The sequence below is a fragment of the Epinephelus moara genome, chromosome 16, assembly GCF_006386435.1.
Source record: "Epinephelus moara isolate mb chromosome 16, YSFRI_EMoa_1.0, whole genome shotgun sequence".
Lineage (NCBI taxonomy): Eukaryota > Metazoa > Chordata > Actinopteri > Perciformes > Serranidae > Epinephelus > Epinephelus moara.
Window position 1 is genome coordinate 32838566 of NC_065521.1, and position 27811 is coordinate 32866376.

A 27811-nucleotide genomic window follows, 5' to 3' on the forward strand; every position below is an offset into this window, starting at 1 on the left:
ACTATTTTACTATTTTGCTATTGTCACAATCCTAGAGAGTTAATTCTTGGATGTACAGATAAACTTTAAAACACTCTCAACCATAGTTTGGTGCACTAATTCTTAAAATCTAACACCAAGGCTGCTGAGTTTCCTAAGAAGATGATTTCGCTGTGAGCATTTCTCTAAAATATACGCAATATTTCCAGAAAAGCTCACCTGGGATACAGCAATAACGAGGATAGCAGCGCTCTGAGGTGTAAGTGATGGGCGAAGATGTGGGCCTTTAGTACCCACAAAGAGAACCTGGTTTTATCACTCAGTCATTTTCACACATAAATTAAAGTGATTCCTGTGTGAGTCATAATCAACACATTTAAAAGGGAACACACACACAGAACATGAAGATTTTACACACAAATTTATTGCTGACACAGAACATTTTATTAGCCATGATATGTTCAATGTAAATGTAATAAATAGCTTGAATATTACGAGGTGGAGTGTGCTGTGACTGAGGTGGGGCTTGTTGGTATTTAGTGTTACATGTGATGTCACGCTACAGCTGATATCATGTGACTGAGGCCTGTGAAGTACGACTTCTCCCTCTCGCTCATCAGCTCGAAGTGAAGAGGCTGCTGGCAGAAGTCACACTCTGCTGAGGAGTGCGGTCTCAGCTCCATGCCCACCTCCTTCCACGTCTTCAGCAGCCGGTCTGTGGAGACGGAGTAGAGAAGGAACAGCTGAGGATCTTTGCAATAAATTATGGATATTAAATATACCTTAAAACTGTCAGTGCTGGGTTTGAAATGAAATATTTGTCTCACTGTATATATAATATTAATAACTATAATATTAACTGAGTTTATGACTGCTCAACCAAACACAAAATACTGTTGAGTCATTAGACAGACATCATAATTTATAGTGGACATACCAACAAAGTAGAACATCATCTGGGGAGTGTGGTGAGGTGTGGGGGCGATGCGCAGCAGCTCCTCTCCTTTGGCCACAGTGGGGTAGTTGATTGCCTGGACGTAGATGTTGTAACGAGACATCATGATGTCGCAGATCTCATTGTTCTTCTCTGCATCCGCCACCTGACAAACAGATACATCACATGTCAGATTTCAAAGAGACTATGCCAGTGACAGATTCCCAAGTAAGTCCCTGCACCACTTAATAAAAAAACGATTAATTTCCTAACCCGGACAGGAATGATGTGGCTCGGGCAGTGGACCACAGGAAAGCCCGAGTCCATCAGCATCTGTCGCAGCAGCTTCACGCTCCTCTGATGTTTCCTCCTGAGCACCTGGCCTTCCTCACTTTTCAGGACCTTGATGGACTCCTTGGCCCCTGCCAGCAGCATGGGGGGCAGGGAGGTGGTGAAGATGAAGCCTGCAGCGTATGAGCGCACTGTGTCCACCAGGGTGCTGGTGCTGGCGATGTAGCCACCCACACAGCCAAATGCCTTGCCTAGAAACAGAACCCATAACAAGTCAGAGAGGCACATATGTCACTGGTGAAGGTGTTACGAGAGGTTTCCCCTCATCAGTGAGGGGTTCTACTCACCGAGGGTACCAGAGATGATGTCCATCTTGTGCATGACTCTGTCTCTGTCCCCGATCCCTCCTCCTCTGGACCCATACAGGCCCACAGCGTGAACTTCATCCACAAAGGTAATGGCACCAAACTTGTGGGCAATATCACACATCTCCTCTAGTGGGCACACCGCCCCTGTAGAGAGCACAGCATTACGTTATTTCAAATCACTTATAAAAATAAAAGCACAGATACTTTTTTTTTCTGTTAATACCCATGCAGAAATGTAATTAAAAACAAACAAACAACAACAACATTTTAGTCCTACATATAAAAGCCCAACTAGGGACAAGAGTTGAAAATTAGCAGTTATAAACTCTTTGTGTAACACATCAATCTCATACTCTGCTTTGAAACCATGGTAAATTGCATCGTCCCTATCAAATAAAATAAATAAATAGAAAAATAAATAAATACTAATACTACTACTAATAATAATATATGACATACAGTATATGCCCCTATATCAAGTGTGATGTTGCTACATATGTTACTAATAAGGTGAAATATTAATATATTTTTCATACATCATCTGGATATATGAAGATTTAAGTTTATAATATATATAAAATACCCACTGTATGATTTGTAGATGTACATAAAAATATCTTTATGATTAATTTTTGTACGGTATTATTTGTTGCTACCCTATATGCTAACAATACATATTTAATTTAAATTAATAATAACAACAACAATACTACTACTACTAATAATAATAATAATGACATAAGGTATATGCCCCTAAATCAAGAGTTATGTTGCCATATATGTTACTAATAAGGTGACATATTATCATCACATTTAAACACCAACTGGATATATAAAGATTTAAGTTATAACATATATAAAATACCCACTGTATATTTGTAGATGTACACAAAAATATCTATACGATACATTTTTATACAGTATTATTTGTTGCTACCCTGTATGTTAACAATATATATTTAAATTATATATGACAATTGATTAAAACAACATATATACAAAAATACTTTGCGCTTATATATGTTTTTCTTATTATTTTTTTATATAAATTTCTGTCTTTTACATTTACATATTTAATATTAACATATATTGATGGGCTTAGGATGGATATATATGTTTATGACATATGTCTACAATATAAGTACATATTATATATGTACTTATATTTAAAATATTGATATGATGAATTTTTATACGGTATTACACGTTGTGAACATGTTAGCGACTTGATTTCATTCATATAGGCAATTTAATAAAACTAAATATATATGTAAAAATTCACTATACTTACATGTGTTTTTCTTACTAATTATTATTTAATTAAATTTATATATATGTGTAATTTGTGTATAAATAATTGTATATGGACATATATGATGATAAATGTATAATAAGTACATTAACATACAAATTTGTATAAGTAAGTCATATATGTTAATATAATACGAGATTGTTCCGATTTCTTTTAGGTTTCATAAATAGTTTGAACATATATTTCATACATGGATATTTAATACATGTACATATATTACATTTCCATTTGGTCAGCAAATGCATGAATGTGACGCTTGCTATGTAAAGCTTTGTAAACACACTGGTGATTCATTAATAAGTTTGAAAAATACTGTTCACACTTTTGTGATTTTGTACATGACTCCTGTATGTCGTCATTTGCAACCTAACAATCAACTATGACACATCAATTAGGAATAAATAAATGGTAAATCTTTAAAATGCCCTGTTTAATAAGACTGACTCTTGAAAGGCTGTGTACTCACCATCCATTGAATGCACCGTCTCAAAGGCGACAATCTTTGGAGTGGAGGGGTCAGACTTCTCAAGCAGCTCTTGCAGGTGGCTGACGTCATTGTGACGGAAGATAAACTTCTTGACCCTGCTGTTCCTTATACCCTGGATCATTGAGGCATGGTTGCCGGCGTCAGAGTAGATTTCACAACCTAGAAGAGAAAGCAAATGAAAAAAATCAATTATCTGCTATGGATTTAAGTGTGAATCAAGAAAATATGTGATAAAATGCACTACAATTCTAAATCAAAGCAAAGGAATTGAACTTTTAAGTCAAATGTTTAAATATTTCCACGCTTAACTGAATGTACCTGGTAGCATTTTTGCCAGAGTAAACAACGTGGAGTCATTGGCTACGAAGCAGGAAGTGAACAGAAGAGCAGCATCTTTATTGTGCAGATCAGCTAGCTCATGTTCAAGCTCCACGTGGAATTTGCTCGTCCCTGAAATGTTTCGTGTGCCTCCTGCACCAGCGCCGTGCTTACGTAAAGTCTCCCTTTGAAAGAAAAAAACAACAAGTTTATTATTGTAAAGTAGCTTATTCTCATATTTCATCAGGCCATCTTGGGGTTATGGGTGACTGCTGATCAGTAAGTCCACTCACACGATGGCCTGGGTGACTTTGGGGTGACGGCTCATGCCGAGGTAGTCGTTGCTGCACCACACAGACACGTCCCTCTTTGCATGGAGAGACTCTGAGTAGTCGTCTGCCATGGGGAACGAGGGGGCACATCGGTTCACCGTCTTAAAAACCCTGTATGTGTGATCCACCTTCTTGCTTTCAATCTTCTTTTCAAAGTACTTGTCGTACTGGAAGGTAACAGCTGATGAAGGAAATATAGGAGGAGGATTATAAGCTTCAAAAAATCCCTCTGAGAACTCTTGTTTATGAAGAAGAATGTGTCTTTCTTACCCTCAGGCAGATTGTCCTTCAGCAGGTGAGACACTCTGGAAGACGTGGATTTCAGAAGGTGTTTAGGTGCTCCTGCCTCGATAAGATCCATAACCGATAGACTCGTATCTCTTTTACCTGCTTGAAAAAGATGCATGCTATTAATGATCTCGCACATAAATAACTTACTGTATGGGTTTCCAGTTGCAGGTGTGGCCGTGCAGTTGCTTACCTGTGCGTACAGAGTGCATTTCCTGGACGTCCTCTTGCAGCTCCATACTGGCCTCTCTTACCACCCTGTTGTTTTTCTGCACCATTTCTGCAGCCAGGAAAGGACATTTGGAGCCAACAGCCTGGCCCGCAGGTGGCTTGATGTGACCTGGGGGCAGCTTGACTTCATGCTTTGAATCTACAGAACATGAGAGTGCATTTCTAAATTATAATCTGTCTACTGAATAAGAATTGTTTGCGTCCAAATCACAGTTAGTCATGACAGGATGGTTTAAGACTGACCGTCATTTGTTGGAGTGCCTTTGGAAGTTGAAGCTGAAGAGGACAGAGCTCTGGCCAGAGGTCTTGAGGCCAGGTCCATCATCACGGGGCATTTTTGGGCATAGCTCAGCAGTGATGACTTCCCGGCCAGCTGCAGGGCAACACTGGGAACAACTGTGAGGAAAGGGCACCGGCGGATCACTGCGTCCATGTGAGATACTCTTGACCTAAAGGGGAAAAAATCTGTCAACAAAAAGTTGAAGGAAAGCAGAACACACATCCACAGCTGATCCTATAAAATATTCCCTGTCTCTGAGCTGTCTAGTGCCACACCAGTCATTATCCTTTACCTGAACACATCCCAGTCCACCTTGACGGAACAGATGAAAAACGTCTTGCGAAACATGACTGATTCCACAGTGAGACCGGAGACGTATATTACGTTTAAAGCCCTAAGAGACTACTTTCATTCACCCTCTTCTGCAGTCAGCTGTCCTTGACAAGTGGGAGGCCTCTCAAGGACTCATCCTGCCACCATAATTGTGCGGTCTTACCTAAAACGAAGGAGACGAGGAGCCACCTAGCTGCTGCTCGCATGAAACATACATGAACTGTCACAGACTGAGCCCCCACCTTCTCATGTGTTACCAAACAGGGGCCGGGTCTCATAACATCCCGCTGTAGATGCTTATTCGAGTCATTATTACCAATTTATTAATAGTTTATTTCTGGAAATAAGCAGCTTTAGAGGCAAGGGACCTTGACTCAGGTATCACTATTGATATTACCACCAAAAAGGACAACAAATGGAAGAATATAAACACTGTGAGCCTAAATTAACTGTACACAATCATGCTTTATACTATACACTTCACCCATTTCTAACCTTTCATCGCAGCATCCACAATCTAAAATATTAAAACAGGAGTAAAAATGAAAACTAATATTGCTAGAAATATAAATATTCCTACAGTTACATCACAGTATATCCTTCTTAAACACCTTCTCTTGAGGCTTTTTGGTACAGATTAATAGTATGCAGGCTACATGTCTGTTGTTAAGATAAAGAAAGAAGAGATCATTTTTAAAATCAGTTTTGCTCAGTAAAAGGTCATGAAGTCAAGGTTTAACTGCTGGCAGACACACAACAGTTCCTATGCTATCCTCAGGCAGCTGGACATGAGACAGGCCCACATGACATGTAGCCCCCTTCAGCTGTATCTACACTCACTCAGATCTTACATTAACCCACCTGGTTTGTGTCCTCTATAATTTAAATGCAGTTCAGTCTCGTGCTCCTCGGCCGCTTTCCAAGGACGATTCTTCTTCAACGTTGAGGAAACTCCAGCTGGAGAAATTACAACACCTCACTCACTGCGGTGACGTAGCTGTAGTATGTTGCACAATCATGGAGACACGCCCACCGGCGATCATGTAATACCGCCAGAGATCGTCTATTCCTAACAGGAAGTACTCTACGCCTGTTAAACTACACACAAAACTACTTGCTTTAAAAAACTTTTTGCTTAGCCTACCGTACTGTGGAGTTGTAGTAAGTTAAGAGGTTGTATCTAAATTAATTTACCCAAGTACTACAGGCTGCTTGAGCACAGGTTTGAGGTATTTTACTTGGTGTCTCTACTTGTTTTTTTGTTTTTTTTAAATTATATACTTCTTTACATTTTACTTTACAGAATTTATTTCACTGCTATCTTTTTTTTTTTTTAAACCCACCTTTGAGATTATGAGTTAATCTAAAAAAACATAAGCTGTGATCAGTATGATGCATCGCTATACATCAGGGGTGTCAAACTCATTTTAGTTCACAGGCCACATACAGTCGATTTGCATAACGTCCCATAAATAACAAACACCTCCAAATTTGTCTCTTTTGTTGTTTAAAGATGCACATTCTAAAAACGCTGATCTGTTTACAAAACAGATGTCAAACAGCCTGTGATGTCTTCAAAAGAATAAATGCAATTTCAACAACACGTCTTAGTTGACTACTCGCTGTCGTTACATGTGCATTTTTCTGTACATTTCCCCTCCTGTGTGGTAATCCTGACATCACCACACCAAACTAAAGTGAAAGACAACAACTGTATTCTGGTTTCTGGCATTTTACATGAAAAAAAGCAACTCAAAGTTCAACTTGCTCCTGGAACCTGAAGTGCATCACTATTAGGTGTGCAAGGTCATCCAGTGGGCCGGATTGGACCCTTTGGCAGGTCGATTCTGGCCCCCAGGCTGTATGTTTGACACCCCTGATATAGATTGACCGGAGAAACATATATAACGCAGTTCAAATAAGCTCAACCTCTTCCTCCAGTGGTAAAGAGCAGCTTTTAGAGCCTATAACTAGTCTTGCTGGGGTTCTCGACCCACTGTTCCTGTGCATTTACTGAAAGCAACCATTTTTTTGATCTCATAAACAACAGATGTTTCTTCAACTTTTTAAACTACAGAATTATAAATGAACACGTAAAGAGGAAGAACGCAGAAAAAAAAAGAAAATGAAATGGCCGTCTTCTACATTGATTCCAAACCTAGGAGGTAAGTAGGCTTGATTTCTCTCAACAATGTGGGAAGAAGGCAATGGGCAATAACAGAACTGACCCCAAAAATTTGCAAGAAATCATCAAAAAGAGAAAATTAAAAACAAGAAAATTAGTAAATTAAAATAAATAAATAAATAAAAAAAGACCTGGTAAAAGACCATAAAAAAATATAATAATTTCAAATATGTAATGATAATTATGAATACAGTTTTTCCCTAGCTTTTATTTTTTTCATTTGTGGGACATTTCTCACCAAGTTGCTTGTTGCCTTTGTTCCTGTGTTATTCAAAGAAATCACACCAATTTGCTCAAGGCTCAAAGGTGTGAATACTTGCGAAAGGCATCTGAAAGCAGCACAAGAAAAGTGATGCCTCTCCATGTTTCAAATGGTTAAGTAACTCCTGAAGCTTTGGCGACCCCTACTGGAGTTCGGCACCCCCGCCTTGGGAACCAGTGCTCTAAAAAGAAGACTTTAACCTGGCTGACAAGCAGTGATGCATGTCACTTATAATAGTTGAAAGTTGCTCTACTCAGCACAAGACCATTTTTATGTTCAAAAACATATAAGCAGTGATTTTTTTTCCCAAAATGCGTCTGTGAAGATAATTTACCCACATTATGAGTATGGTTTTGAGGGGTCTTGGCTCACAATATTGCCCCATTCCCCCCTTTTAATGAGCGCTGTCTCCACCTGCTGGAGAACAGATTACACAAAGAGCAGCAGTGTGAGTCTTTGTACTTTGTGCATTAATGAATGAACAGCCACAGTTACTCCAGTTCCAAACCACAAAATCTTCCTTCTCATCTGCTCATTTACAGTCTTTGCACCAGCATGCACAGCGGTGTTCAGTGGTTGTAAAGCACCCAGACAATGCTGAAACAATTGTAGAATAATTAAATCCATGAATGAAAGAGATCAGCGTAGCGTGTTTGGTGACTTTGCCCCAGCAGGTTCAAACATCTTGGGGATATAAACGAGGGCAAAGTAACTGTAAAGACCAGAAACATGCTCTGACTTGTCGGTGGAATTACAGGGTTTTAATTACAGGATGAGACGTCTCTGAAACACAGTTGGAAATCATAAACACACACAGTCACTAATAAATATGCAAACATTACAAACCAACTTAACGTCATACTTCAGTGTCTGACAAGGTCAGGCAGGTCAGTTACATGGAAGAGCTTTCTCAAGTTGTGCCAGCAGCCTCAGCAGTTCCCTTCTTATTCCACTGGGTGGCAGCATTGTGCTCAAACCCAGCCTCCGTAACGCAGCTTATTGGGCAGGTAGATGCCGGTGAGGAAATCAGGAGCTATGGCTGCTAGGGACTGTATTTCAGCCTTGACTTTACTCTGCTGCATCAGTTCCATCTACAACAAGAGCAGAAACACAGCTTTAAGGAGCGTGTGAGAGGAAGCCGTGCAAACAAGCATAAATCATCAGGTGTTTATCTCCAACAGCCACTCCACAACAGAGAGGCTCTTCCGTTTCCTCCATACCAGCGAGCTGAGAGTCCTCTCACACACATTCCTACGCTGTGTGTCACATGACCAAAGATGTTAAAACTGTGTAAACGTCTGAGGAGGAACAGATTTGCCTTTTGAAAAAGGAACAAGGTGCTTCAGACCAACATTTTACCAAGTAGGCTGAGTGTGGTACTGAAGGTCAGGGTTATCTATCACAGCAGTTTCTTTTTACAGACAATATTTACTATTCAAAATCACATGGTAAAGGTTAACACTCAAGTCAAATATTTTGGTGCTTCATTAGAACTAATCACGACTCAAAAAAGAATTAGAATTACGGCCTTGCACTGTGGGCCTCCACCAACCAGTCAAGCTGCCGTTTACATCCATGTCTGTCCAGACTCATATGTAGCCATGACAGTTGACAATAGCTGAGGGCGATATGGCCCTAAAATAATATCACAATATTTCAGGGTATTTTTGTGATAAGGATATTCTTGACAACATGACAAATGAGCAAAAATAATATTTTATTAATTTAAGAACACGGCATTGCAGTAAAATCAGTGATATAGTTTTACAATTTGCCTTCAAATATTCAGTAAACACTAAACAAAAATAATCTCTCATTTCATTACCTGTGACAGGCTGTTATGATACCACAACTATCATACATTAATATATATGTTGTTTTTTGTTGAGCCGTAAGCACCACGCAGGTTTACATTACCAAAGGCTTATGACAAAATCACTTGAAGACACCAACTTCCATGTGCGCACAGTGAGAGAGGAGAGGGAGAGATGCTGTGCTGCTGCCAGAGGAGCCGCTGAATGAGTTCCCTCTGAGTGAGCGGTAACTCACTAAAAGAGTCTGAGAAGTCCGGGGCTGTTCATAAAACATTCAGGACGCCACGATTTATTCCACACTGCTGAAGCTGCTCCTCTTTTTGGAACCACTGCAGAGTTGGTAATAATTTTGCTTTCAGCCATGCTTATTGTTGCCGTGGGTAACAGTATGACGTCAATATGTCAACAAGTCGAAATATTGCAAGTATCATGATGTGAATTTTTCATATCACATAAAAAATTATACTGGTATTATGTTGAATGAGATGATATGACACATCTCTAGCTGACAGTGCTTCAAATATGGACATTGATCCAAACAAGCTACATATTCTAAAACATGGATACTTCAGACACATCTTCAACCCGGCAGCAAAGATCTACACGATCAGTACAATTTCAAGGTGGACACTCAAGATCAGTGTCACCAATTCACCATCCGACCAAATGTCTCCCCTTGTGTTCCTGAGTTACAGTGTTGAAAAAGTGTTTCTGCAGGACATTTTGATGTCACAGTTAAGTTGACCTTTTGGATATACAATGTCATCGATTGTTCATTTCATTCTATCAGGGCATGGTCACATGAGAAGCGAAATTAACACTGGCGAATATTCGCCTCCCGTGCACTTCTATTCAATACAATTGAAGGGGCGAATAAAACATTTGCTTCGCATGACAAAGCAAATTTGCATCTTCACATCGTGTGGAGTTCCACTTTGGTGCTTTGACTGGTGACAGTCACAGCCTCAACCAATAGCAAAGGAATATGCGCAGTGAAGACATTGATTGTTGTTGTGTCTAACCAGCATTATGTGACACTGGCAATGAAAATACAAACTAACCCATATGACAGATGCTGCCTAGCTGGCAGTGAGTCAGGACACAGGTGAGGAATGTAACAAAATGGATAAATATCATCGTATTTCGCTGTATTTATTAGCACTGCTCACGTTATTGCCTTGGCACGCAATGATCACTTGCCTGCATTCGCTCGCTTGACTGTGCTCTCAGACATTTGTGTCAAATTTGTTATGATTAGCATATGAATTCTTGAGTTATGGCGGAAAATGTGCCTTGTGAGTTCACAATAAACTTTGACTTTTAACCACCAAATTGTAACCAGGTCACTCTTGAGTCCAAGTGGATTTTGTGCCAAATTTGAAGAAATTCACTCAAAGCATTCCTGAGATATCACATTCATGAGACTGGGACAGACATGAGGTCACAGTGAACTTTAACTTGACCTTTGACCACTAAAATCTAATAAATTCTCTCAAGGCGTTCTTGAGATATGGCACTCATGAGAATGGGATGGTTGAACGGACAACACACAAATGCCTCACCACGGCTGTCTCTGGCACAGAGGCATAAAAAAGGTCTCAAGTATTTGCACATTTGCATGTTATCTCACAAATTTCTATGCAACCTCTGTCCTTCACCCTACTTCAAAGCACATTCCTCTCACCTCTTTCTGCCAGTCTGGTTGGCTGCTTAAGTACGGCCTTTTGAGGAGGCTGCTGAGTTTGTTCTCATCTCTCTTGGTGAGGGGGATCAGGGCATCCTCGGGAACCCTCAACCTGAAGAATGAAATGTTGATTTTACTACACATACACCAAACTGATGTTCTGACGACTGCAACAGTCACTTCTCTTGATAGATGTCGCCGTTACAGTACGTTTCCTCCCGTTCTCAACAGACTCACATCGAGGAATTAGTATGTGTATGTTTAGGGGGAAACATAGAGGAAACTGTACACACTGCAATTAAATGTATGTCAAAAAGCCCTTTTGGCCTAAATTTGTTTAGGGGGACATATACTTAAAACTCAATATGTTCTCAGACGCAGTTCATTGAAGGGGAAAAAAAGTGAGGGCGACAGCAACAGAAACCAAAACAAACAATCTAAATGTCCCCAGAATATAATCCCAATTAGAGGCAGGAGGAGGAAGTAGGAAGTAGCGAATGCTGAGTCCAAACCTCCGGAGGTCAGAGGGGAGGAGGCCTAGCCACATAACGCTGGGGACGGTCAGACTGTGGGCCTCAAACGACATGGCCTGTGGAAAAACCCACGCACACACAAAACCAGTCACACACACACACACATGCACAAACCTCTTATACACATAATATATCTCGAATAAACACACCAATCAGCACTGCACATGCATAATGTGGTTATGCCCAACACATGTTCACAATGAAGTTAACAAACACAGGGATGATTACACAAACATCACAGAGATCAACAAAGACACTGCAACACAATCACTCAACATTTTCACTCCATACAATGTCAGTTTAAATATTCTGAGCGGGATGATTGGTCCACTTTTTTAAACTTAACGGGCATAATTACATATTGCTAACAGAGAGACACTGAACAGGCCACATCGGATAATACACAGTGCAGGAATAAATGGCATGGCGGGACTCACCACTGATCCGTACTTGTAGATACACATGATTTCAATCCCTGGGAAAATCAGAGGGAGAGAGACACGCTGCAATCACCGACATACCAGAGCAATTATCCTCCGAGATGTGTAACGGAGCTTAGAACAAAGTAAAGCATGACATATGTGTCTCGCCATGCACTGGGAAAAAGGGTTTAGAGGTACGGAGGCTGATGGAAAACCGAGCCATCCTGCCAGGACGAACTCACGCCAACGGAAATACTAGTCAGACCAGGCACCATGACGTAGCGGACAGGTGCGAACATCTGCTGCCTTGGTGGAACATGCAATCCTACTGTGTGTGTGCGGAGATGAAAAGGCGCTCAAGTGTTGTTAAATGTGAGGAAATATGTGAGGTATGTGTGAGGGGTAAAACTGGTTTGCACTCGAGGCAGATGACGAGTTACCGTGAGGATCAGCATCCACCAGGGCGAAGATGGGGACGTGCAGCGTGTCCCAGAGCTTTCTCACCATCAACCTGCTGTTCACATCTGGCACGCCTTTACCCTGGAGCCACACAGACACACACGTGTTATGCACACTGAACACTAATACTGCCCTTTTTGAGAAATTCTGATTAATGATTTAAGTCATGTTTTTAAAAAAGGAAACGCACTGTGATCATGATGCAAGGAGACAGCTTCGTGCAGAAGTCATCATCCAGCAGTCTCTGAAACGTTGCATCCTTCTCAACTATCATGACAAATTTAGCAGATGACACAATATCTGTATGTCATTAAGGAAAAAACAGACCCCACGACCATATAGTGTCGTTCCCACACAGAAGGAAATACATATATAATTTACAATATGACATCATCAGAGGTATCTAAGGGCATTTTCACATCAGATATGATTGAGTCACACCATGCCAGATTACATTTGTCCCACATTTCCACTCTCCCGCCACTCAGTTTTCACTTTAGTTATGTTGTTCCGTAAGCTTGCGTCATCATATACGTCAGTGGTTCCCAACTGGTGGGTCACAGGTCCATTCTGAATGGATCGCAAGTGACTTACGAACATGTCGAGTTTGTAAAAAAACACACTTTATTTTATAGTGCAGTGAATTTCCGGCACAGAGTTTTTATTTTGAGGTGCCGTTTCCTGCTGTAGAGTGAATGACTAACAGACAGCGAGACGATAAACTAGCTCAATGACATGGCCAAGCACAAATACGATGCTGAATATATTAAACTGTGTGAACCTTGAACTAATGACTAAAGTGAAATCTGGACCCCGTGGCTGGACCAGTTGGGAACCACTGATCTACGTGATATTTTTGTTGTGCCGCAGTGTAGAAAATGGCGTTGCAGACAGACCGTCATCAGCAGGTACCAATGGAGCATTGAGGCGAAGCTCTGCTCCCGGCCTGAGGAGGAGCTGCTGCAGTCGTACGCAGAGCTCTTCGCCTCCCACCGAAGCTTTGACTGCAGGTCAAGAGCAGCAGCGAAGGCGGATCTGGGTCTGTCTGCCATCTGATAAAGAGGCATCAGTATTAAATTGAGACTGTTTCACAACCGGTTAAAAACTAGTAGAGTTAAACAGTCCACTTCTGCTTTTTGGTACAGTTGGAGTTCACATCTGATGCATCCTGTACCAGAGTACACATAAACCACACTTGAGACCACCTTTTCAAGTGGACTCAGGTATAGATCAGCGTGCGGTGCCCAGGTATGGTACACAGTGTTCACACTTATCACACAAAATAGACTTTGGGGTCAAGTGTACTTGTACAGATCATAAAGGATACTTCTGATCCCACCGATGTTCGATGAAACAGCAACAGCCTAAAACAAAACACAGACATACAAATGGATTCAACTGGTGAAGGATGTCTAAATGTATTCCTTTCTGTTATAAGCCTTGAAACACAATCGTTGGTTTGGTAGTAAACACAAGGTACTCTGTGGAGCTGTTGACACAATGTGTTTGATGAGAAACATATATATTCCTGCTACTTTTTTAAATGATGAAAACTCATCAGGATACCATTAAAGGGGAACTACGCCCATTTGCAAAATTTACACATTATTCCTATGGTCTAAGACAGTCCAAATATATTAGTTAACATGAACAACCCTCCCAAATCCAAAAAACTAGGGTGCTGAAACTCAAATTTCTGATGTCACAGGGTGCAAAGTCTGGAGCTGCTACATAGACAATGAATTGTGGAAAGATGTTATAGACGACACTGAGAGCACCCAGGGGAAAGTTCTGAGTATATGGGCACATCTTCAGAGCTGAGAACACGACAACAGAATAAAGCTTGTGTGCGTTGATAAAATCGGTTCCCATTTATTGTCTATGGAGCAGCTCCAGACTTTAACTTGATGACATCACAAATTTGAGACTTACTTCTCCGGTTTCGGGCTTTAAGAGCCATGGAAATAACACACTGGAATTCTTAATTTGGGTGGTGTCCCCCTTTACATCACAGTTGATATTATTTTTTTCTGTATAGTAACATGAGGACATTTCAGTCAACAGACAGTGAGTTTAGGCTGTTGACAGAACTTACAGCAGAGCTGGAGCGGCAGTCGATTCTCGTGCCATCCTCTTCCATGTAACACAGATCACCTGAGATTAATCCTTTGGACGTGGCCAACTGGTGACATAAAATTTCCACACACAAGTTAACACACGCTCATATTAAAACACGCAGATGCACGCATATTTCTGACACAACCTCACTGAATTCAACTTTGATTTAATTTCTCTTTGATCAGAAGAACCTTCTTTCCCACCGTTTCCTCAGATATGAAGCAGAACAAAATGCTTAAAATACCGCACTAAACTAACAGATTTCATGTGTTGGACCTGAACTAATAACAACGAAGCATATCCAACTGAATTTTGCTCCAAGGTTTTTCCGAGGTGTCTTTTCTACCATGCAATCACACAACATGAACATTGTGAACAGACACACTTACCACATGAAGTGATCTGCGAGGAACCTTTAGCATGCAGGAGATATCATCCACTATATCATCAACAGTTTTTTGTGAACCAAACAGCTGCGTATTGTTGTAATAGATGTCTCTGTGAAAACAAAATGTAAATCTTCCAGACAGGAAATAACTCAGCAAAACAAAACTTCACAAAAAAAACTGTAAAGAACATGAATTATTTAACTAGCTTTAATTATCATTCAAAAATGTTAATTAAAAGTCAATCCAAGACAAATAACCTTTTGGTAGCGTAGGAGTTGCTCTGCACGAGTCTGTAGATGACCAAGAGAATCTTGAGAATTTGCGCTTCAAACAGACAAACACACAAAACAAAATCAATCATTATAAACACGATATTCACTTAGGACATCTTTAAAAGGAACTGAAGCAGGAAAAAAAAACACATATTCTGTTCTTAATTAGAATTTCCATGTGGTAAACCGATCCCTAAAAGCCTCTTTCAACATACACTGTCTCTGCCAATTTGTCACCTAAAACTAAGTCTGACTTTTACTGCCGTTTGTGCAGTTTATGCATGTGTTCACAATGAATATAAATGAAAGCCACATGAAGTACAGTACAACCGTAAAGGTTTTTTGACTAAAAGGAATGTCCGTTGTCAGGAACAGAAAAAAGAAAACACAAAAACAGAGGTGTGTGTATCTGCTCACCAAATTTAGTGACAGATGACGGACAGCCGCTCCTAATGGTAGTGACAGAGCTTCCTGATCTCATTTGAAGCCCGACGGCACTGTCAAAACTTGATGAGAAGTAATGAAAGAAAAACTTAAGTTGAAAAGAGGGGAGGAAAAGTGTCCGTCAAAGAATTTATTTAAAGATTATGCATGCTACATTTATTTTTAGCTTTGAAAATCAGCTCCCGCACCTGTAAGCCATCTGAAATTCCCCACACCCTGAGGGCTACCTGTGAGAAGACCTCCCCCGTACCTCACCGTCCTGATTCCTCTGTGAAACCTTTGGCGCTCAATCTGTGGGATTCTCACATTTGAAAGGGCTGAGACAGAATGTGCTTTAAGCTGTGGCAAGGTTTGATCCAAACAAGACCAGACAGTCTGCTTTGTTCTGTGCAGAAGGTCTCTGCAGCCTAGTTGCATTAAAGCCCTTCGTAAATTTGTGTTTGTGAGTGTGTGTGTGTGTGTGTGTGTGTAGGCCAGTGCTTTTTAATTCCTTATCATTCTGTCATCTTTTTAGTAGCAGGAAGTTATTTCAACTTTAATCTCTCTGAAGAAAACTTGGAAATTACTTTCCTCTACCACCTGGTTGCTCGTGCAGTCCGCTTAAAACACCCCTTAAACAAATTCAGACACACTTGAAGTGTGTATTAAACAGCAATGTGATCATCTTGTGTGGCCTGACCTCCCACAAAAAACCTATGTAAGTAAATGTTTATTTATTTCTTTACACAACATGACTGCTGGTGTTTATCTTTTAAAGGTCACACGGCTCACACAGATCCCACACAGTCCGGCTGTAAAATGACTGCAGTGTTCAGGGCGGGTAAAAAAAACTTTTTCATGCTACAGTGTGTTTAAATAAAGTTACCTGACGTTGGCCCAGCTGGATCTGTTGGGCAGTGCCAGGACAGGGGCCTCATCTTTGGAAAGACTGGTCACTATTCCGAGGACTACGTTCTCAATGTGGGTCAAAATTTCCCTGCTGGGAATAAAGATAGAGGGCTCTGAATATGGGCTGGCAAAAACCTAGCACAGGGGTTCGGAATTTTGCTCATGACACTTCGGCTTCACCGATATCAATATATACTGTTACAGAGTATATTACATTTTCTGGAAAATCTGAGGAACAGTTTATGGATAAAATAACAAAACAGGACTATTTATTTTTGAGTACTGAATGAATACAGTGAATGAAATAGTGATAAATCAAGGTACTTCCAATGTCGCCCTAAAGCAGTGCTGTTCCTTAATGTGCAACACTGCCCACAATGGTCCGGTATTTTCAGAGATATAAAAAGGACAGTCAGCTACTGTACCACAGTATATACTCTTTTAAACATCTCTGACACTTAATTTGACTCAACAGTGGTGCATTTATCTTGATCATGTCTATAAACAAAACAACTTTGCAGTTAAGTGTCAACAATTATTGCTGATCACATCTACCTTTAATTTTATTTACTTAAAAAAATATACTTTGGATTCACTGAGTATGACAGGAAATCTTGCTCTTGGTTTTACCTGATTAATCTAACTTTTATTCTTACCAAATTCTTTTATAAATAGAAAAAATTACAAGACAGAACCCAAACTTGTGTTAGCAGATTATCCATGTCAAACACATATTTAAATACTTCCTTATTAATTCATTTCTCCCTTTCTTTTATCATCCAAATATATCCTACACACAGATTATACATACACATATATAATTACAGTGTACAACATTCCAGTGCAATCCTCCATACTGTTCACTGCTTACTGTCCAATAGCATTTATAAAGTTTTATATTTCAATGTTACACACCGTGTGTGTTTACTACAAGTGTCCTGTGCAATCATCCATCATGGACATTAGGGATGCACAATATTAGATTTTTTTTTTTTTTTTTTAAATCCAATATATAACAACTAATTTGGCCTATAACCAATATTGGTATATGCACTTTTTCCCACCAAATTTTGGTGATCATCAAGTCTCTTCTGTGGTGAATTAACATTATGTGCATGCATACTCTTATCGTGATGGCCCACCAGCAGATGGGGACATGAAACAGAAAGCTTGTCAGTGTATATCATATTCATTCATTGTGCATGGTGGAGCAGTGGTTAGCATTGTTGTCTCACAGCAAGAGGGTTCCTGGTTCCACCCAAGGTGGGGGGTTCAAACCTCTGGGTGGGAGCTCCATGCGGAGTTTGCATGTTCTCCCCGTGTCAGCGTGGGTTTTCTCTGGGTACTCCAGCTTCCTCCCACAGTCCAAAGACATGCAGGTTAATTGGTGACTCTAAATTGTCCATAGGTGTGAATGTGAGTGTGAATGGTTGTCTGTCTCTATGTGTCAGCCCTGTGATAGTCTGGGGACCTGTAGTGATGTTACAGCTGATACTGCAGTCCCGAGTCGGGAAAAACATAAAGTGTTTTGCGTGATTCGAGGTGATTCTGAAGATCGTTAAGTGCAGAGGATTGAGTGACTCAGTCACACAAGCACTCTAACCTTGTGTGGACACACACACACACACACACACACACACACACACACACACACACACACACACACACACACATATGTATATATACATATATGTGTGCTTGTGTGTATGCACTTTATTGATATCACGTTCAGGATAGATTTATCTTCTTCTTCGTGTGAGCGGCCTTTTGGCGAAGCAATCTGCCTGAAAGATTCAACACATTCACGGGGCTTCATCACACCATCACTAGTGACCTGTCCATGGTGAACCCTGCCTCTCGCCCAATGTCACGACCACTAACAAGATAAGAGGTTACAGAAAATGAATGAACGTTGGCCTAATAGTTCATTGTAAAGCCGATATCGGCTGATACTGATGACGTGGCAATATTATCGTGCATCCCTAATGGACATACAGTATCTGTATTAGTGAATAAGTATATGTGGTATATAGCTTTAATATTATTATTAATTCTATAATATTTGTATTTTTTGTTGTTTTGAACCTTATTTCATGTTTAGTTATCACTCACTTTTTTTTCTTTGCTTTTGTCTCTTGTTGCTGTAATGTTATTTTTTCTGATGTGGCATTAATAAACTTAATCTTATCAACTCCCCTCTGTCATATTAGCGTGTACAGGTAGTAACATAAATACATACATGTAAAGTTATACAGTTGTATACAAGTAGCATGTGTCTGTTACTTACTGTACAATTGTTACATTGGTTCCAATACAGTTCATTGAGGGACAAATGTACCTGTAATGCTCCTTAACTTAACTAACTCTACACAGGTGTGTAAAAGCCTTAAGACACAGTCCCTTATTGATGTTTCATCCTGGATAGACAACTGTGACAACGTTATTAGCATGCTAACGTTAGCATAGCGCACATGCTAACGTTTGCATAGCGCACACAGACTCTGGGAACGTAATTACGGTGAAATATAAAAAAAAAACTTTGACAAACTAATCAATCATTTTTATCTATAGCTACATTATAACTGCGCGAGTCAAACACCAGTTGCATTGACCTGTCATTTTGCTGCTGGTAAACACCACAGGACCGGCATGGCACCTGTTTCACTTGTTTCCCTGGTTCCACTACACTGGGATGACACGCTAGCTAACCTGGGCTAATTGATATCACGTTAGCTAGCAGCGGAACTTACTGGCTGATTTCTTCTTCGGCGCGCTGACAGCTTGTCATGACTTCGACATTGTTCAGTAGTTCAGCACGGAGCTTGTCAATTTCTAAAAACAGCTCTGTAAAACGAGTTCCCATCGTCTTTATCACATTAATGCAGATTAAATGTAAAGAAATTGCATACACAATATTACCGCGAAAGGATTTCATGGAAATCTCGCGAGATTTGTGCAGCCGCCTGATTGGCTGAATTTGCACCCGGAAGAATTGACCTTACTAAGTCATTTTGTACATGAGAAGACCTCCAAAACTCAACATTATGACCACTTTACATCCACAATATTTACATGGTGAGGCGATTTTAACACTATGACATGTTTAAATACATATATACATATATTCAGTGCTTCTAAATTGGATTCAGGTAGAAAATTCAAACATGTCTACTAACAGAATAGCCCTCGATTGTTCCTCTCAAACATTAAATGGTGAAAGTAACTTTAATAGTGTACTGTACTTAAGTACAGTTCGGAGGTACTTGTAGTTTACTTGATTATCTACAATATCTGCCACTTAATACTGATTTACTCAACTACATTTTTAAGTTAATGCACTAATAATAAGGCTACAACAAAGTTCTTGCACACCAGAAGGTCAAGTCATTTTTGTTTATAGCCTATAGCACATTTCATATGAGAAGCATAAACTCAGTGTGCTTAAGATACATCATACATGACGAACATAAAATATCATATGATAATAAAGTATTACATAAATAAAAACAAGCAGGACATGATGAAAACAAACAAAATAAGATGGTATTATTATTCTCATTATTCTTATAAAAGGAGAGATAATAACAATAATACTAATTCCTAAAACAAATAAAAATACACTTACAAACCTAACCAAAAGCTTGCGAAAAAGATACATTTTTAGTTTGCCTTTAAAAAGAAAGACTTATTGGCAGGTGCATGCAAGAGTTTCACCTGTACTGGAGTATTTTTACAATTTGGATTAACAACTTTTACTTAAATAAAGGATCCAGGGCCGGACTGGGCCAAGCCAACACATACACAACAAACTACTTAACACTATGACCATTTTCTTAAAATATTTTTCTGGCAAGTGTCTTCATTTTCAAGGTGTAGTCAGTTGCACCTCCATAATTAAGGCTTCAGGAATAAATATTTTTTCTTTTGGAGTGTCTATTTTTTTGCACTTGTTATTTCCTCAGAGCTCAAACCTCACTTTGTTGATTCTCATGAAGCTCTGGTAGCTCTGAGTAACTAAAGGTGCGTCCACTTGACAGAAAAGAGTAAACAGGTCTTTATTTTCAATATTATTTCCACTCACGCACATCTCCTTGCATGGCTTGATTGAGTTGTGATGCCATTTAATAGTTTTGAAAACACAGATTTATGAAAGAGTAGTTGTGATTTATGAAAGAGTAGTTGTGATTTTATGATGTGCTAACGGTGGCTCTGCTGCAATTATATATATTTTTTCAATCACTTCAAACAAAGCTGTAAATATGCAGCAATTTAGCTGTACTTTTCCTCAGGGCTTTTCTCCTTGTAATGTGCTCAGCTCCACCTTTCCCTTTCTCTTGTGCGCTCTTTCACCTGCTCCACATGGCAAAGAGCCTGAAGGGATCTGAGTACTTCTTGCATGAAAGGCACAAGCAGGGTTCATATATGTACACCATACGTGACAATATTTAGTCAGTAAACACCTGGCAGTTTATGAAATGTGATGTAGTTTGATAGATCGTTCTACGCAATATGAAATATAAGAAATACTGCACTGTATAGGCCTGCATACACTGGAGTAATGGAGTATTTTTACATGGTTGTATTGCTGGTTTTACTTAACAAATGTGCACTTTCAGTCATTCAGCATCTAAATTAAAGCAGTTCTCTTGTGATTTGCTTCTTGACTTTACGTGCCAACTCTTCTCTCTGTCCTTGTGTGTTCAGGTTTGCCAAGGTTGAAATGCCAGACTAAATAACCTACAATAAGTACTGCTGTCCTTACAGGCACACAGCAGTCTGGAAATGACTGCAACCAGCCATCAGTCTTCCTCTTAAAGCTAAAGGTCAGTGCAGATTTGCAAGCTGCGTCCATTAATAACATGCAGTAATGTGTGTGGGCCAGTTAGCACCTCATTGGTGTAAGGTAGAAGGCCTGTGTTGGTGGTGCTAAGAAAAATCCCTATTAGCACCCTCTGTGGCACTCAGTAATGAGACCCTTTATGTGAGCTTGCTGCTACTTGTCCAAAGGTGTGTCTACTGTATGTGTGTGTTTCTGTTTGTGTGTGTGGTGGTTTGCAGTAGGGTGGGTGGGGGGTGTAATTGGCTGTGGTTAGAGTCCCAGAGAAACCAAATATATATTGTATCTGTCAGGCATGTGGAAGTGATCTTTAGATATAATTTTGATGATGGTTGTGTGTAATGATAGTGCTGGCCAACATGTGTTTTAGGGCCCAGCGAGATGCTGTAAATGTTGCTCATTCTGTTGTGTAGCAGTTTAGTTCACTGTATTAGACAGTTGTTGACTAATTACAGCTGTTTTAAACTCCCAACATTAAAATGACATTAAATGAATACGACACCTTGAGGAAATCCCACATATTGCTTCATCGGCAACCTTTCAAAACCTGTTTGTCTTGTGTGTTGCATCATGTTGCAGTCATGTCACTCTATTGTTTAAACAGAGAAATGTGCTTAGATTCTAAAACTATTAGGTCATCCAGAGTCCCCACCTTCAAGAGCTGCTGGCAGGCATGCTGTGTGTGTTTGTGGAGGCACTGCGATCTTTCTTTCACAGTGTGAAGGCCTGGTCGGAGTGTGTGGGAGCCAGGATCTAAAGAGAAGAGGTCTGTGCCCCTGACCTGACCCTGAATATTTCCTAATGTGCAGCTTTACCAAAGGTCCCCCTTTCCACTGAGTGGCTTTGACAAGCTGCTTCCGTAGTAATGGCTCTTAATTTCTGAGTAATTGCTATCTCTAAGTGATGAGGGACAACCCAACTCACCCAAGCTGAAAAAAAAATTAACATGTGGAAGCCCACAGGTTGAGGGGGTCCTTTTTCTTCTGTTCCAGAAAGGATGAGACCCCTGCTGTTCCTTTGGCCCGGGAGAGATTTGTGTCGAGTGTGAGGCCCTAACCTGAGGAGACAGAGTGCAACGAGTCATGTGCTTGTCTCGGGATGAGTGTTTGTGCTGGGCGGGGGGGGGGATGGGGGAAGTAGGGGGCTGCAGGGTCAGAGGAAAGAGAGTGGGGGCACTCGCTGCAGGTGAGGGGGATTAGCTGCAGCTAGAGGCCCAAAGAAACTAAATACAGATCTGTCAACCTAATCCTCACAAATAGAAAACAGAGCTGCCCTCCCCTCACAATCCACATAGTTCAGCACATCCACCTCCTGCTCCTCTTCCCCCCCACTTTCTACCTCAGGCTCTCCTGCTCCTCTGTTTCTCATCAGCTTTTGGCCTGGGCCAGTCTGGCTGTGCTGCCTCCTCTCTAATGGCTCCTCAGACCAGCATCCCCTAAAGAGGAGCTGACTGATCACCCAGGGTCCTCTCTGATTGACACACCAACACAGCCTTATGGAGTGATGAGAGCAAGAGTCAAAGGGGCAAGGCCTCTCTCTGCAGAGACAACAATCTAAATGGGACCTCTGCCTTCAGCTGCACAGAACTGGGCAGACCTTTATCAGGCCCTCACACCTCAGTAATGGATGCCGATAAGTATGCGGCTGGGTGAGGAGACCAGCTCAGTGTCAAGCCCTGACTCAGTGCCGATGACACAAGTGACAGAGTGCCTGAGTGATAACATCCTGCAACGGATAAGCTCGACTAAGCCAGGCATTTTGGAAAGCTTAGCTAAAACGGTATCTCTGACTGCCAGTGACACCAACTATAACTGATGGGTCTGGCTGGACTGTTGAGAGCAATGAATCACATCCAAGCTACTCGGGTGTTCCCCAGTGCCATATCCGGCTGCAGACAGCATTAGTGACAGGGCAGACAGGATACAGGCGAAAGTAGGTACTGAGTGATGGCAAGGAGGATTGCAAGGTGTAGCATTTTAAATCAGATAATCGTGTATCCCTCAGCAGAAAATCTCTGCATGACATTTGGACATCTGATTCTGTCAGGAAACTTATTTAAACAGGGTTCCCATGGTTGTGAAACTCCCAGAAAAGGTATGAAATTCGAGAAATGTTTAACAGGCCTGGAAATTACGAATTTAAAATCTTGTGCTGTGCTGTGAGACCATTGAAACGTCGCTAGTATCATGTGATAACATAGACTGTATAAAAAAATGGATGTAGCCACGGTGACATCACCCATTGGTATGTGGACTGCTGTTTTAAAGCCTTGAGTTTGGTGCTTTGGCCTTTGCCATCTTGTTTTTCTTTGAGCCAGAACTGACCATATTTGGATGAGAGCATGGAGCTGTGAAGGAGCAAGGCTTGGTTCTGAACCATAGATCATGGTGACACCTCGCAGAGAGCCTGTCACTTAAATTGGCCACGTCTTTAATTGTGCAAAACTTGAAGCCTTAATAAAATATAAACAGGTGAGTTATAAAAGAAAATCACTCCCTGTACAGTTGACATGAAGGGGAAAATTAGCTAATTAACTATACCAGGCTGTAAACATGTTTATTTCTGCTGTAAAGTTGGGCATTTTAACATGAGAGTCTGTGGGAATTGACTGGCCTCAGGAGCCAGCCTCAAGTGGCCATTTGAGGAACTGCAATATTTGGCACTTTGCGTTCACTTTATTTTTAAGCCCTGGAGGTTGCCGCTTGTGTGATGCACATTGGCGTATGCAGCTAGTTGATGGTGGGAATACCTCACTAAATGTAGGCTTTGCACCAAAATCTTTGACGTTGGCAACATGGTACAGGGAAAAAGCATCAAGACAACCAAAAGGTCGCTTAACAGAATTCCAGCGTTGGCACAAATTTAACAGCTGCCGTAGCCAGGCATGATAAAACTACCGCTTTTACCAGCTCGACAAGCATCAGTGCAGCTGTGAGACAACGTCAACCAACACTCAGCCAATCCACTGGCCAATGATCTGCCCACCTATTCTAAACTACTTAATGGAACACTGTAAGATTTAGGGGGATTAAGTGGCATCTAGTGGTGAGGATTACAGATTGCAACCAGCTGAAATTTCTCCCAGTTAGAGTTCCTTCAGTGTTCATTGTTAGGAGGTTTTCACAATTATCCACAGAGGTCTCTTCCTCTCCAAAACAAACGGACACAGTGATTTCAACCGGCAAAAACACTGAAAAAGCTGTTTCACCCAAAAAACAATCAGTGTTTTTCTGACACTCTCATCACAGAGGGGCTGAAAACCATGGTGACCAATATGAAACAGTGGCCCTATCTAGAGGCGTGGTTGGTTTGTTCATTCTGGGCTATTGTGGGAACATGTTGGTGCAATATGGTGATCTCCGAGGACACGCTTTGCTCCCTGTGTAGATATAAACAGCTCATTCTAAAGTACACTATATTCCATTTTTATATATGCCCTTTAAACTTACACACTGAACCTTTAAATAAAGTAATGGAAATGAGGAAAAATATTATGGAACAGTTTTGAAAGAACATTGATAAAACTGTCTGGGATCCCTGTTTAGGTAGGATTAGATTGCATTTGGCAATTCCAACTTGTGTTTAATTCCAAGTCGTATTTTCATCATAGGTCAGAGTGTAATGAATAACAAATGAACAAACAGATTACTTATTTAGCTAAATGACTATCTGGCAAAAACTTGAGTTTTAGTTCTTGAACATTCAGTGATGTGCAACTTGAATAAATGCAAAACTACATAGATTTGATAAGGGAATCGAACGCATCTGGCTTCAATAATTCAGCACTGGATCCACATTGTGTAATATTCTATCAAACCCAAAACCTAAATGGGATTTACAAAGTGAACTATTTTGAAGCTGTTTCATATACCCACCCCCCTCTCTTTCTTCTGCCTGTCTCACAGCTGTGTCTCATATGTTCCTGAGGCCCCTGGAAGTGTGAGACACCAGAAGGGGAACATTTGCAATAGCTCAGCTCCACCTGGTTTGGCTGTTTTAACAGGCCGCTGGTTTGTGCAGTGCACACAGTGGGGTTACGCCAAAAACATAGACAAGGGCGGACAGGACAGGCAGACAGGAGAGGGTGGAGGCAGGGAGAGGGGAAAAATGTGCCTCTACCCTCTCCTGTCCTTGCACCCCGACCCCACACTGCTTCATTTGAGGGTCAGTTTACCCCGCAAAAAGTTTTACTGTATCGTCTGTGGGTCTGCTGGGTCGGACCCCCCTCCGCCGAACCTCATCTGCCTCCCCGCATACGCAGGCCTTCAAAGGACTGCTGCCTGCTGCTCTCTGAGGCAACACATGAAATAAATATTAATCTGACCTCTGACCGCATGCTTTGAGCTCCTAAATAGAGATAAGCAGGCAGATGGGAAAGAGCACCAGCTCTTACCGTAGATAAAAAGGAAGGGAAAGAGGGAGCGAGATTATGTAGAGATGAGCAGTGTTTTCTTGTGTTCTTGTGGGGTTTAAAAGAGTTTCCAGGGATGTTTCCCTGCACCGCTGTGTGGTCTTCTTTGGAGCTTAGTATCATGCTCCAACCTGTTCAAGTGGGGAGGTGTGTATTAGTGCAGATTGTCTGAGATCATAGTGGGAAGAGTGTGTGTGTGCACTCAGAGTTCTCTAGGCCAAAAGCTGAATTTAAGCAAAATCAAATTTTAACTTTAAAAACTGCCTAAACAGAGAACAGGAAGAAGCAATACACTATAAATACGACATATTAAGATCTTGTGAGTTCACCTTGGTGAGCTCTAATAGTACAATGCATCATAGTAATGGATGTACAGCTGTCCAACTCACGACAGTTCTGCCCTTGGGTGATTTACACAGGTATACTGGCCCTGCTGGCAGAAGTACATCCATTCTCTTCAATGGCCAGACAGGCAGTATCAATGCATGCTTTGTCTTTCTACTCTGAAGCAATACTTTGCAGATTATCAGCCATTGTGTCATAACAAGGCAGGTATTATGAGTAAAAGAACTGTGGTAAACCTCCCTTAATCTTACCAATGCCCAGATCTCACTGCTCATCTCTCAGCTCATATTCGCTGGCTCTAGGGCTGCTGCTTGAACTACAGATTGTACTCCTTCATTTTTGTATGCTGGCCATCATGGACACGAAGAGTATAGAAGTGGATCTAGATAGATAGCTGCCCCCTCCTCTCTCAAACACAGGTACAACTAAGCAGTGCTGATCAAATATAAACCAAAATTCGGTCACTGTATTTCCTGTTTCCCGCCTAACATGTCTTCAGAAACATATTTTAGTGCACTGTTTCGCTTTAATTTGGGAACAGGAAGTGGGTGCCGTACTGTTTCCTGTATTGTAAAATGGTAGGCTTAAAAAACTGAAATCAAAGAGTAAAACTAGGCAGTGCTGGTTTAATATGAACCAAGATTCTGTTTCTGCATTGCCCATTTCTTGCCTCAAATGTTTTCAGAAACGTACTGTAAAACTTCAATTAAAAGCCTAGTCCAATTAAACACCAAGTCCATTTTATTAGCCCTCTGTGGCTACACATTTTGACAAATAAACGCCTGTCTCAGTGAGACACCTGGTCTGGTTGCCAAGCAGTTCTTTTTTTTTTATAGAAGTTCTTCAGATGTATAAAACCAGGTTGTTGGTTACCTCAAATTATTTGTCCATTCCTCGATTATCCTGTGTATTCCTTTTGTTTGTAAGTGTCCCTAAAATCAAGAGAATCAAAAGGGATTTTCATAAGAATTAATCCAAGTTGTGAGAATTGTTTTAACAGGATAAAGTGGTGCTTTAGTATGCCGGGTGCCGCAATCCTCGAGTGCCATAACTCCTTCTTTCTCTGATGGAGCAAGATTAATTGAATGATTCATAATTGATATATTGTCTGAAGCCTAACAAGTAATATTCATATTCATGTTTAAATAAACAATTTGATTGTATTTCCAGATCTTTGCTGAGCAACAGTTTTGTGTGACATCAGTTAAAGGCTTGTCCCAAATATAGGCCTGTTGATTTCAGTCATTAAATCAAATAATAGCCCAGGCTACTAATTCAGGTTTTATGGTATTTTAGTGCACTGTTTACCTGTAGTTAAAGATCATTTGTCACCACCTGGCTGCCATATTGTTTCCTGTGTCAAAATGGCCAAGCTTGCATTACATCACCCTCCAGCGGGAGTACTTATTGGTCCGCTGTGGCGCAGTGGATTCTGCTAGTTGTATGTTTTGTACCTCTTGAGCAAAAGCAAATGCCACGGCCCTATTTCTGTGTTTCCTGTGGTCAAGTTGCAACAACTTTCAAAATAAGTTTTTGCAGCAGTCTACTGCACAGGCATCCCAGTTTTATGAAAAGACCAGCAGTGACATACTTCT

The 27811-nt window shown here is 40.7% G+C and overlaps 2 protein-coding genes across 3 annotated transcripts; both read right to left on the reverse strand.

The window, feature by feature from the left end:
- Window positions 1–384: 384 nt before the first annotated feature.
- On the reverse strand, window positions 385–6147 carry LOC126403379 (5-aminolevulinate synthase, non-specific, mitochondrial-like). Of its 2 annotated transcripts, none has more exons than XM_050065998.1 (11): window positions 6015–6147; window positions 4784–4989; window positions 4503–4679; window positions 4292–4408; window positions 3983–4202; window positions 3690–3874; window positions 3351–3530; window positions 1552–1716; window positions 1187–1455; window positions 917–1079; window positions 385–694 (listed from the first exon to the last, which is right to left on the reverse strand). In XM_050065998.1, exons 2-11 carry the CDS (start codon window positions 4971–4973, stop codon window positions 534–536), a joined length of 1827 nt encoding a protein of 608 aa, XP_049921955.1. In that variant the 5' UTR covers window positions 4974–4989; window positions 6015–6147; the 3' UTR covers window positions 385–533. The 2 variants fall into 2 exon arrangements, with proteins under 2 accessions (XP_049921955.1, XP_049921954.1); XM_050065997.1 differs by having other exon boundaries at window positions 4292–4411.
- Window positions 6148–8364: 2217 nt separating this feature from the next.
- On the reverse strand, window positions 8365–19486 carry spo11 (SPO11 initiator of meiotic double stranded breaks). Its single transcript, XM_050065163.1, has 13 exons — window positions 19374–19486; window positions 16601–16714; window positions 15709–15797; window positions 15277–15343; window positions 15020–15128; window positions 14608–14694; window positions 13840–13876; window positions 12703–12812; window positions 12494–12593; window positions 12069–12106; window positions 11611–11687; window positions 11099–11210; window positions 8365–8691 (listed from the first exon to the last, which is right to left on the reverse strand). The coding sequence occupies exons 1-13, from the start codon at window positions 19484–19486 to the stop codon at window positions 8572–8574; spliced, it is 1173 nt and encodes a 390-aa protein (XP_049921120.1). The 3' UTR covers window positions 8365–8571.
- Between the last annotated feature and the right edge of the window lie 8325 nt (window positions 19487–27811).

Bases quoted from the DNA above. Each gene is read 5' to 3' on its own strand.
- LOC126403379 (XM_050065997.1), bottom strand. From the start codon at position 4,973: ATGGACGCAGTGATCCGCCGGTGCCCTTTCCTCACAGTTGTTCCCAGT. The intron at 4,412-4,502 runs GTAAGCAACTGC...ATCTTTTTCAAG, and splicing joins AATGCACTCTGTACGCACAG to CAGGTAAAAGAGATACGAGT. The intron at 1,456-1,551 runs GTGAGTAGAACC...TTCTGTTTCTAG, and splicing joins CATCATCTCTGGTACCCTCG to GCAAGGCATTTGGCTGTGTG.
- spo11 (XM_050065163.1), bottom strand. From the start codon at position 19,486: ATGGGAACTCGTTTTACAGAGCTGTTTTTAGAAATTGACAAGCTCCGT. The intron at 16,715-19,373 runs GTAAGTTCCGCT...CTTTATTCCCAG, and splicing joins GCCGAAGAAGAAATCAGCCA to CAGGGAAATTTTGACCCACA. The intron at 15,344-15,708 runs GTGAGCAGATAC...GTCTGTTTGAAG, and splicing joins GTCATCTGTCACTAAATTTG to CGCAAATTCTCAAGATTCTC.